The following is a 12,584-nucleotide window of genomic DNA, read 5'->3' as shown; positions in this document are numbered from 1 at the left end:
AAGCCCTCCAACGAGCAAAGACAGAGGAGCCGGGACACTGTATACAAGAAGAGGTGAGAGGCTCCAAAAATTCTGTACGTTGTAATTCCATCTATGAAGAAACTCAATGTTGGTATCACAACCTAGAGCATGGGTGGCCAACTCCAGCTCTCAAGAGCCAGCAACAAGTCGGGTTTTCAGGATATCCCTGCTTCCGCACAGGTGGTTCAAACAGTGGCGCAGTCATTCTGACTGAGCCACTGATTGAGCCACCAGTGCTGAAGCAGGGATATCCTGAAAAGCTGAAGCCAAAGCGGAAAAATCAGGATTGGTGGGACCGCAACCCCCGTAGAAAAAAAAGAGGAACTCCCCAGGTATAAAAAATGCAAACTTTTTATTAGTTACATACTAAAAAAACACGAAACCAAATACCAAAAACAGGGAATCTCCTCCCACGCGTTTCGCAACAGACAGGCACTTTCTCAAGGAGTACTGAATAGGAGTATCTCGAAAAGCCGACCTGGTGGTGGCTCTTGAAGATGGGAGTTGGTGACCCCTGACCTACAGCGCGGCCAGTCACCAAGGCACAGAAACTCTCTCCAAGTGAGATTGACCAATCAGCTCAGTGGCAGACATGGTCTTTTAATGTTCCCATAGAATACGTGAATACTTCCGTTGTTACAAGTCACAGTATGGCATTCTTCTGGTGGATCACAGATTTTGGCCCTTGGAGGTGGACGTTTGTGAAAGCCCTTAGCCATTTAACATCTCCTATGCCATTTATAACCGTTGCCGAACTTTTCCTTCCATACAGGTTTGCAGCACTTCTTGTACTTAACCCTTTATGCCACAGCTCCTCCAGCACTTGGCGATCCCAGGATCGTGACATCACCAACGTAAGATGATCGCTAAACCTAAAAAGCCCATGACGTCCCGAGGTCGCTCACATGCCAGTCGTGGTAGCTTCATCAGGGGGGCACTCCAATGATTAAACAGCATTGTATTTCCTCTTGCGCAGCGCAGAGTACATGTTCAGTCTCTGTATAAAAATGAATGCTAATCATTTAAGATGTTTTATCGCCATTCTTTGGAATTCAAGACCAGTAATACTAGCATTGTACTATACGTGCTCCATGCTCTTACTTAGTGTACGAGGGACAGATTTTCATATATGGTACCTACAAACATGGACAAGTTGTACAGACCCGCCAACCGTTTGCGGGAATAGAATAGGTACCACTGTTGTTCCTCTGCTCGTGCTGGACGCACGTACGTCCAACTAATCCCTATGAAAGTCCCAGAACTTGTAGCTTATCACACACAAAACTTTCTGTGTTATAGGTACAGCTGATCTCACAGGAGTCAAACACACGTAGTGTGCCCCGCTAAATAGCTGCAGTTGAAGGTGGTTATATATATTTAGGGGTTTGGTTTCAGTCACAGATAACACTCTGACAGTATATGCACAGTTTGTAAGTTTAACCTTGCCGCTTTATTCAATGTACCATCACCGGAAGAAGAGATCAGTGTATCTCGAAAGCTCGCACAAATAAAAGCATTTCGTTAGCCACAGAACAGTATCGTCTATTCGTTTTTGATTATTAAAGCTCGGCTAACACGGTACTGATACCTCTACATCTTATATATATATATATATATATATATATATATATATATATATATATATATATATATATATATATATATATATATATATATATATAAACATTTTGGAGGGTGGGTATTTCTTTTCTCATTTTTTTAGCTGGGATACACAGGACACATCCCTGCCAATGTAGTAAATATATATTTTTTATTTCACTACAGTTTGCCTAACCCAGTGTTTTTCAACCGGGGTTCCCTGAGCAGCCCCAAAGGGTTCCCTGCAATTTTTAGGTCATTTGAAAATGGTGCCTGTAGTGGACGAGTGCAGAGGTATGACCAGGGAGACACATATTGGGGAAAATAAACCTGGGCTTCTACTTAGCCTGTAACTTCACACAATACAGCTTTAAGGCAGCATAGAAATATACAAAGAAAACCAGGCCTATACCTTAAGTGAAAAAAATGTGATTGCAACGGCGCTTACTTATAACAATGTCCTAAAAAAGTGAAATATGTGTAACAATGTGTTTAAAAGCAAATGACAGAAATAATATCTATAAATTCAATTACAACGTGAACTGTGATCTATTAGTTAATCATGTGATAAATCCACCACCCAGTGTAAAAGGTGCTAATAGAAAAGCTACTCAAAACCCTTGTAAAGACTGTTCTCTTAGTCTTTTTGATTGCAGAATTCCTCAAAGATTCAGGGGAGCGCCAATGTTCACGTGATTATATGAAAAAGAAAAATAAAGGCAACATAGTGTGATACAGTCTCAATTCTTTCTTTCTAGTGAAAAAGGTAATCCACTCACAATTTTCCTTTCAAAAATCAGGCATTACAGAGACACTCCTCTCTCTGTTTAGAGCAATGAACATGGATATCCACAGGTGTAGACCCATTTCACTTTTTCTCCACCACCGCACGAATACCCAGAAATAATAAGAAATACCAAAATTGCGCAATAACGTCTTAAAATGTATTGGAGATCATCACAGATAAAACATATGGCTATGCACTCACATAAGGAATAATAGGTACAGTCATTGTACGAAATCCTCACACTTCCCAGTCCTTATCTGCAGGGCTGGGAGGCTAGGCCTCTTGCCAACCTCTGACCCCAAAGTCCAAAGAGGTCCCTGGTATCAGGGTACTGTTTCCCGCAGTCCAGGGCCTGGGTTGGTGTTCCAGGGGTGATTCCTCTGACAGGTTCCAGGGTCAGGTGCAGCTTGGAATAGAGGGTCTGTCTCCCTGGGATCTCTCTCTGGCAGCACACACACCTCCCCTGTGCTAGAGACATCCGCTGCAGCTTATGCAGGAGGATTTTCTACCTGACTGATGAGCCAGGTGGAGACTGGCTAATTGTCTGTTGCTGCAATTAACAAGCTCCCTGCTGGACTCATCAGCCAGATACAGGCTTTCTATTGGAGGCCCTGTTTATACAGGGGTTAAGGCCCTGTCACATAATACAGAATAATTTACAATGCATCTGATCTCAGACGCGCTATTAGAGAGGGTTGGGGTTCCTTCCAATGCATCTGATCTCAGAGGCGCTGTTAGAGAGGGTCGGGGTTCCTTACAATGCACCTGATCTCAGACGCGCTATTAGAGAGGGTTGGGGTTCCTTCCAATGCATCTGATCTCAGACGCGCTATTAGAGAGGGTTGGGGTTCCTTCCAATGCACCTGATCTCAGACGCGCTATTAGAGAGGGTTGGGGTTCCTTCCAATGCATCAGATCTCAGACGCGCTATTAGAGAGGGTTGGGGTTCCTTACAATGCAAGTGATCTCAGACGCGCTATTAGAGAGGGTTGGGGTTCCTTACAATGCATCTGATCTCAGACGCGCTATTAAGAGGGTTGGAGTTCCTTACAATGCATTAGATCTCAGACGCGCTATTAGAGAGGGTTGGGGTTCCTTACAATGCATTAGATCTCAGACGCGCTATTAGAGAGGGTTGGGGTTCCTTACAATGCATTAGATCTCAGACGCGCTATTAGAGAGGGTCGGGGGTTCCGCATAATTTCACAATGTAATTATAATGTTTAAACACTGGCCTAACTATTGGACACAAAAGTGCAGCAAGTTGCTTTTCTTGACCGTTGCTGTGTCGAACGATTAAGATTTACATTTAGATGTAAAACCGGACAGTCTGAAGAATAGTTTTTGAAGCCATTAGCCCTGAAAGCTAATCGATGGCAACCCTCCGTGACAAGCACTTTTCCGCCAGTCATTACTACAGAACAGTTTTGTTAGCAGTTTTGCTAGAACACGACTATCCAATTGAAAGCAATAACATGCGCCGGTCCCTGTGATTTAGTGCGCAACCTTTGATATTGCTTCAGCTAATTAATGGGCCTGACACATTGTATCCATCTGAAAGAAAAGGCAAGATTAAAAAGTACTCTTTTTTTAACCCATTTGATGCCAGAGGAACCTATTGCACAACTAATATGGCTATAAAACATGTATGAATGGTTGTTATAGGGGTAATCGCTCTTAGGGCTAAATTATATGAATGTTTAAGGCCGTCCTCAAAAAACCCCAACAGGTCAGGTTTTCAGGATATCCCTGCTTCAGAACAGGTGGCTTCTTCCCATCTCTTTATTAGCTCCTTGATAAGGACAGGGTGGGATAAGGCAGGGGCACTCAAAGTGGGAGTGGGGGGGTGCGGGAGAATTTCCAGGGGGGGGGTGCGGGGTGTGGCGGCTACAGAGGTCCCGCGCTCTCCCCAGGGGCATTTAAATTAAATGCCAGGGGGACCGCACGAGGCCTCTGCAGCCTCTCCTACCTGATCTTCGGCAACGCGTCTCCATGGTAACCGGCGGCAAATGTCGCCGCGTTGCCATGGCAACGTGACGTTGCATGACCCCGCAACGTCATTTGACGCCGGAGGCGGGGAGGAGGGGGACGCGAGCCAGGAGCTAAGCAGGCGGGGGAGGAGGGGTCGCAGGTTAAAACATTTGCGCACTCCTGGGATAAGGGAAATGAAAACGCTTGATTTACAAACGCTCCCGCGCGTTCAGCGGCTCAAAGAAAAAAAAATTGTGCTTCGTTTTCAAAGAAACCAAAACTTTATGGCGCATGGTTATATTTATTTAAAGAAGCCAAATATAGGGGAACTTCCGGTGACGTCACCCGACATGGACGGCTGTTAGAGGAGCTCCTGAAACCCGCGGGTTAAACAGCGCAAAAACCCCTACTCAAACTTAAAATTTCTGGATGAAATTAGTCCCTCCGGATAAATAAACAGAAGGGGGATGTCAAAAACGAAAAAAGCGAATAACCACCCTGTCACTAAATTTTTTTCACCGTCTCAGCGGGGGAAGGACGGCAATATGAATCCCCAAGATGGCGGCGGACCGCATGGTGCTACCTCCCAATCTGGGAAAAAGACCCAGCCAAGCGAAAACCCCCCTACAAGCCCAGAACACAAAATAACCAGGGCATATTTGGAGGAACTGATGGCAGGCATGGCGGATACACTCAAAACTTCCTTCCAAACGGAATTGCTGGCTGCAGTGAGCGACATTAGAAGAGAAATATCAGGGCTGACAGAAAAGACCACGTCCCTGGAGAACAGGCTTTCCGAATCCCTACAAAGACAGGGAGAGGCAGAAGAGGAGATCAGCCGCCTAGGGGAAGAGATCTCCCTCCTCAAGGAAGGCATGGAGGAACAGGAAAATCGTGACCGGCGACAGAACATCCGTGTGAGGGGTGTTCCAGAGTCGGTCACGCAGGAACAGATCAGGCCTTACCTCCTGGAGCTCTTCAATTTGGTCTGCGGGGAGCTGGAAGAAAAGGAGTTAGAAATGGACAGAGCCCACCGTGCGCTGGGACCCAAGTCAGATGATCCAAAACGAAGGAGGGACATAATAATAAAAATGCATAAATACACCTCCAAAGAAAAAATCATCTCAGCATGCCGAGACATGGGAGAAATAAAATTTCAAAATGAGACCTTACAAGTCTACAATGATTTGTCAAAAGCAACAAGAGACCGCAGACGGGAGTTAAAGCCGCTGACTAACTTTCTTCGTGAGAAGGGAATCCTGTATAGATGGGGCTTCCCGTTTAAGTTATCGGTGAACAGAAACGGAAAGTTCCTGTCCCTGAAGTACCCCGCGGACATGGCCCCATTTGCAAAGGCCTTGGGCCTAACTCCTCCACAAGGATGGCTACCAGACAACCCGTCATCTAGTGAAGCAGCAGGAGACCCGCCTCGGATATCAGAGAGGATCGCGGCCCAGCACTCCAGGGACAAGCAGTAATAGCCGCCACCGCACTCAAACAACACCCCCCCCCTTCCCTAAGTGGTCCCGAGGAGGGGGGGGGGGCCACGACCACATTGGAAGACACCCCATCGAACCGGAGCAGTACCTGGAGAGGAGCTGCCGACTTCCCGATCGAGACGACACTGGACACCGCTCCCCACACTGAGCCACGTGTCATCTACTCCCGCGAGGGCACCGGAGCTGATCCCGCCGGCTGCTTTGAAACCCTGGTGCACACCCGGCCCGATCGGATGGAGCAGGAGCGTAATCTCCCCAATCCCAATACGCTAGGAGAGCCGGGTCCTCGGCCTTGTTCTGCTGAGCCCCGGCCTCCAGTCTCTCTGGTAGCCCCGCGGGGTTGTGTGCCCCCCCCCCCCTCTCTCAGGCCAGCTGCCCCGATTTTTCGAGATGGTCTTTTCTTTTGCTTGGGGTGCAGGGGGGGGGGGGGTATGGCTCGTCGGCGGGGGGGCCCGGACCGAAGAGGAACACACCGGCTCGGGCGATGAAGAACAACTGTGGCCCAGGGGAGCTGAATCACCCGAGCTGACTTAAGGGACGCAAAAACACAGACTGAGGTTTAGCGCCCTGAAGGCCGTGAGTAAAGTAATAAAATGTTATGCTATGGAAGACACCCCACAGCCCACCCCCCCCCCTCCCCTCTCCCTCCCCTCTCCCCATTTCAACCATAACCTAAGCACATAGCCTCCCCCCCCCCCATACATAAAAATAAAGAAGTGTAAACAATAAATAAAATACCCCTATGGCCCCCATCATACTTCCCTCACTCCTGGAACGACTCCCAGAGGATCATAGAGAGTATATATAAAACTGGGAAACACCTGTCCTGTTGGAAGTGGGTCGCTGCCCCCCCCCCCCATACACATCCCCCCCTCTCCCCCCCCCCTTTCCCCCCCCCCCGGTGCTATATAAAAGTTGAGAAGTACATGCGAAACAAGAGGTGTACCCATGCCCCCCCGTGGAATAACACCCGGGGGAAGCAGGGATATTTAAGAAACTAAATGGACCCCGGCCGATTGCCAGACAGTACTCAGTATATTTATGTCATAGATTGGTACGAGAGACGCAACATACAAGAAAGTGAAATGCCCACACTGTTTGAAATGTTCAATCATCCCCCCCCCTCCTCCCCCCTCCCCCCCTCCCCCTACCCCCCCCCCCTCCCCCCACCTCACCCCCACCCCCCCCCCCCACCTCACCCCCAACCCAGAATTATATAAAAGATGAGAAGCATAGGCAATAGGCGAGGTGCACCTAAGCCTTCCCACCCCTCCTATCCCCCCCCCCCCCCCAGTATTAAACAAAAAGCTAAGGAGTATATACATGGGGTGAGATGCACCTATGCTTTCCCACACCCCCCCCTCCCCCTCCTCCCCCCCCTAGTATTAAATAAAAGCTAAGAGGTACACGAAACGGGGGAGGTACACCTATATCTTCCCGTAGGATAGCACTCAGAAGAAGCAAAAATACATAAGGAAATTAAAAGTGCCCTTACTGATTTTCAAACAGCACATAAGACACTCACTGGATAAAGTGGTACTACTGTGGCAACATACAAAAATGTGAAATGTCCTTACTGCTGGAAATGTTCCATCAACCCTTCCCCCCCCCCGCCGTCCCCCCCCCCACTCCCTGCCCCCCCCCCCTTCACGCCCCCACCCCCCGGATGTTATTCAAAAGTTGAAAAATATATGTAATAAATGATATGTACCTATGTTCTCCCTTGGAAAAGCACCTAGAGGAAGCAGAGGCTCATAGGAAAACTAAATGTGTCTAGGCTAATTTCCAGACAGTGTATAGTATGTTTAGTATATAGGGTTATACAACAGACACAGCAAACAAAAATGTGAAATGCCCATATTGTCGGAGTGGCTCTGTCAAGCCCCTCCCCCCTCCCCCCCCCGCCCCCCCCCACTACCCTCCCACCCCCCTCCCCCCACCCCCCCCACCCCCCCCCACCCTCCCCCCCCCCACCCACCACCCTCCCCCCCCACCCCCCCCCCCCCCACCCCCCCCACCCCCCACCACCCTCCCACCCCCCCCACCCCCCACCACCCTCCCACCCCCCCCCCACCCTCCCACCCCCCCCCACCCCCCCCCCCTCCCACCCCCCCCCACACCACCCCCCCCACCCCCCCCAAATTGTGCATAATGGGACCATGATGTAATGTTACATAACAGATGATGTACAAAAAAGGTGAAATGTTTAAACTGCCTGACTCATGCCCTCGCCCCCCCCCCCCACCTGTGGACTGAGGACTTACGTAAAAAAAAAAGGGGTTAAGTAATTTCTATAGAGGGTTTGGACCCCTCAGACGTCCAATGGTGGACTGACCCGGAACCACCCCAGAATGGCTCTTATAGCCCAAATGCCGGCTGTTTTTAAAGCTGGCAAAAGTTTGTTGAGACCTTATCAAGGCCTCGCTACAACCTATCTCTATCAGCTGACTCTGTCCCAGCTGATCTATGCCCTACCCCCACTGACCCTTCCCCACGCCCCCCCACCTCAGCTTAAAATAGCCATTCCAGGCAAAAAAAATTCGCAGATCCCACACCTACAGAGATACAAACCAGACTCAGACTTACTGAATCAGGGCCTCTCAAATGGGAAAGGTGAGGTCTCACGATACCACCCAAAAAAGAACCCAAATGACTAGCCAATCCACAATTAAATTCACATCACTCAATGTGAAGGGCCTCCAGAATAACCGAAAAAGGAGACTAGCACTCCAAGATATGAAAAGATCAGGGGGGGACATCATATTTCTACAGGAGACCCACTTCACATCACAAGACCCCCCAAATTTATTCAAAAAAGTGTTCCCAATGTGTTTTTTCGCATCATTTACTAGCAAAAAAAAGGGGTGTAGCTGTCCTCATCAGGCAGGGCACCCCATTCAATCATATCAAAACAACTGCGGACCCAGAGGGTAGATTTTTAGTGGTATATGGCTCCTTAGCGGGCTCAGCGATCGCTCTTATCAATGTATATGCCCCAAACGAGAACCAAACCGAATTTCTAAAGAAAGTACTCGAGGGCATAGACCCGGGATATCTGTCATCGATGATAGTGGGAGGGGACCTAAACATGGTCCTCAACCCCACCGAGGACAGATCGACCACAATGGGTCCTCCCCGTACAACCCCCTCCCAAATCACAGGGAAAAGGTTTAGGGGAATCTTGAGCGAGTTTTCACTGGTGGACATCTGGAGAACCCAACACCAGGGCCAGAGAGACTATACCTTCTACTCAGCACCTCACCAGACCTACTCTCGAATAGATCACTTTCTGGCCACAAAAAATGTAGTGGCGGCTACAACCGACTCCGACATAGGACCGATCACGTGGTCTGATCATGCCCCGGTTACCATAACCTTGACAACACCCTTCGAAAAGACAATAAATTACTCATGGAGGCTAAATGACTCACTACTCAACCATCCTGAGATAGAAAGAGAGATCAGAGCTGCTATTCGAGACTACTTTTTTTTTAACTCAGGATCCGTTTCCTCACCAGCAATCCTGTGGGAAGCCCATAAGGCAACCATTAGAGGGAAAATCATCTCCATCGCATCCCACAGGAAAAAAGCCCGCCAAAAACTAATAAAGGAGCTCACAGATGATATCAAAATAATAGAACAAGCTCATAAAGCTAACCCCTCAAAAAAAATATATAAGACATTAACAACAGCTAGAGCAAAACTTAGACAAATCCAGCTGGAGGATGTTGAGAAAGCCCTCAAGTGGACCAACCAACAATATTATGATAAAGGTAACAAAGCAGACAGACTTTTAGCGACTAAATTAAGAGGGGTGCATAAACGATCCCAAATCACGGCGATCAAGAGTAGGTCTGGTGAGATACAACATAGTGACAATAAAATAGCAGCCGAATTCACAAAATTTTACACCGAACTTTATAACTTAAGATCCAAAAAAGGCCGTCCTGAATCAGTAGCATCCGAATTAATAGCACAATACTTAGATAAGTGTCAGCTTCCCACACTAACGGAAGAGGAAAACACAGTCTTCAACGCTGAGATTTCAAAAGAGGAACTGGAAGAGGCGGTCAAATCATTAAAAATCACTAAGTCTCCCGGCCCAGATGGCTTCACTAATGTCTACTATAAGAGATTCTTGCCAGTATTATCCACGCATCTCCTCAGAACATTTAACGATTTTATGGAAGGAAATCAAATCCCTTCATCAATGTCCCTAGCCAGCCTGGCCATAATACACAAAGAAGGCAGGGACCCGATGCAATGTGGAAGCTACCGTCCAATCTCCCTGCTTAACTGTGATCTCAAACTATATAGCAAAATACTCGCAAATAGATTGAATCCCATTTTACCAAGATTAATAGATAAAGACCAAGTGGGATTCGTAGCAGGCAGACAGGCCTCGGACAATACCCGAAAGATAATTGACATTATTGAACATGTCCATCTCACAGGGACCAAAGCATTACTCCTTAGCTTGGACGCAGAGAAGGCGTTTGATAGAATAGACTGGCTATTCATGGACCATGTTATGCGCAAATTCGGCTTCAAAGACGCATATCTAGAAGGAGTCCGTAGATTATATCAAAATCCATCTGCAACAGTAAAACTACCAGGGGGCAGTAACCAGAGATTTGAGATTACTAATGGAACTCGACAGGGATGCCCCCTATCTCCTCTCCTCTTTGCATTAACCATAGAACCCCTAGCAGCGGCAATAAGAACAAATAGAGACATCAAAGGAATAGAAATTGGACACAGGCAGCACAAAATAACACTATTCGCAGATGATGTCATCTTAACCCTGACGCAACCCCAAACATCCCTACCTAACCTCCAAAAAGAACTCCGAGATTTTGGAGATATATCAGGCTATAAAATCAATAACGATAAATCGGAAGCATTACATTTAAGCCTGCCAGAGCCAGAGGTGAAACTCCTCAAATTAAACTTTAATTACCATTGGAGCTCCTCGAGTATCAAGTATCTGGGAGTAAAGATAGCGAGGAACTACCAATCCCTATATCAACAAAATTACCCGACCTTATTCCGGAAAATTAAACAAGACCTAGCGAAATGGGGAGGATATCAAATATCATGGATCGGGAGAATGATCTCGGTTAAAATGAACATACTCCCCAGATTATTATACTATTTCCAGACACTCCCGGTCCACATCCCTGGCTCAGAATTAAAAAACATACAAAAACTAATCTTCCACTTCATTTGGCAGGGTAAGAAACCCAGAACCGCTAGGACAGTTCTCCTGGCATCAAGGGGTAGAGGAGGACTTGGTGTCCCAGACATCACCAAATACTACCTAGCCGCACAATTGCGACAGGTAGTAGTCTGGAATGCCAACCCAAACCAATACTGTTGGCTAGATATAGAATCATACTACGCCGGAACGCCTTCACTACCAGCTTACCTTTGGTCCCTGAGCAGGGAAGACATGCAGAATAGTAAACTTAAATTAGGCCCAATGAGACACACATGGGAGATCTGGACGAGATGCAAATATAAATTTAAGCTCACTTCGCCCCAATCCCAACTCATACCAATTCACAAAAACCCGAAATTCCCTCCTGGTTGTGAGCCCAGACAATTGGATCAATTCAAAGTAAAAAATATTAGAACGATCACTGACCTCCTGAGCATTGGAGAATTCCTGAGCTATCAAAATCTACAAATCAAATATGAAATAGCAAGGCTGGACGTATTTAAGTATCTACAAATTCGGCACTTTGTTCGAACCTTATCCCCAACGTTGAAATTTCCCCCTCTCACAGTTTTTGAGCGGCTCTGTCGAGAAACAGGCCACCAGAAAGGTCTTATAACACAAATTTACGCAGTATTAGAAAGGGCTATAGAAGCCCCCACCCATGATTATATGCTGCATTGGGCAGCAGAATTGGGCATAGTTATAGACCGAGAGGACTGGGAAAGAATTTGGGAGAATGCCTCAGGAACTTCCATATGTACCACAATCAAAGAAAATATATATAAAATACTGTTTCGCTGGTATCTTACCCCAGTTAGAATAAACCAAATCTACCCCCAGGCGTCCGATCTATGCTGGAGAGGTTGCGGTCAAAAGGGGGACATGGCACACATTTGGTGGACATGTCCGGAAATTCAAAAATACTGGGGAACCACTCAAAAATTAATAGAAGAGGTCACCGGCCTCAAAATCCCTGTTGACCCGCTGACCTACCTGTTGGCCAGGCCCTTAGAAAATGTGGACCGACCAACAAGTAAATTAATCTCCTTCATCTTAACAGCGGCTAGATGTGCAGTGGCAGCCGCCTGGAAGAAAGTGTCTCCCCCCTCAAGACAAACGATAAAAAATAGGATACAAGAGGTAATGAACATGGAGAAACTATCGGCTTTCTTAAAAAGATCCACGGACTCCTTTAATAAAACATGGGACCCGTGGTTAACCCATATGGCACCCCCACGCCCCTAACTCAAAAACACAAAGTAAAAAGAACGAGTCTAGAAACTCCAATAGAAATACTCTGAGGACGTGATAAGCAACAGGTATTTCCCCCTCCCCCCTTTCCCCCCCCCTCCCCACCTTCCCCCCTCTCCCTTTCCATACTCTGACTCTCTGTTTCCATTCTCGCGCCCCCCTCACTACCCCAGGAGGGTCAGGGGGGCGATGAGCTTTCCTCTCTCTTTCTGGTTTCTTTAACCAAAAAATTGAG

At 47.3% G+C, this 12,584-nt stretch overlaps 1 protein-coding gene across 1 annotated transcript in view; it reads left to right on the top strand.

Moving 5' to 3' along the window:
• The first annotated feature begins 4,923 nt into the window (after window positions 1-4,923).
• SALL4 (spalt like transcription factor 4) overlaps window positions 4,924-12,584 on the top strand; it is a 36,287-nt gene continuing 28,626 nt past the window's right edge. Inside the window, exon 1 of the mRNA XM_075572614.1 lies at window positions 4,924-5,429. Within this exon, the coding sequence (XP_075428729.1) occupies window positions 4,924-5,429 (506 nt within the window). The remainder of the gene's footprint in view (window positions 5,430-12,584) is intronic.

Source organism: Ascaphus truei, chromosome 15 (genome assembly GCF_040206685.1).
Source record: "Ascaphus truei isolate aAscTru1 chromosome 15, aAscTru1.hap1, whole genome shotgun sequence".
Taxonomy (NCBI): Eukaryota; Metazoa; Chordata; class Amphibia; order Anura; family Ascaphidae; genus Ascaphus; species Ascaphus truei.
Note: the sequence above shows the minus strand (reverse complement) of the source record. Positions and strands in the feature narration are given on the sequence as shown.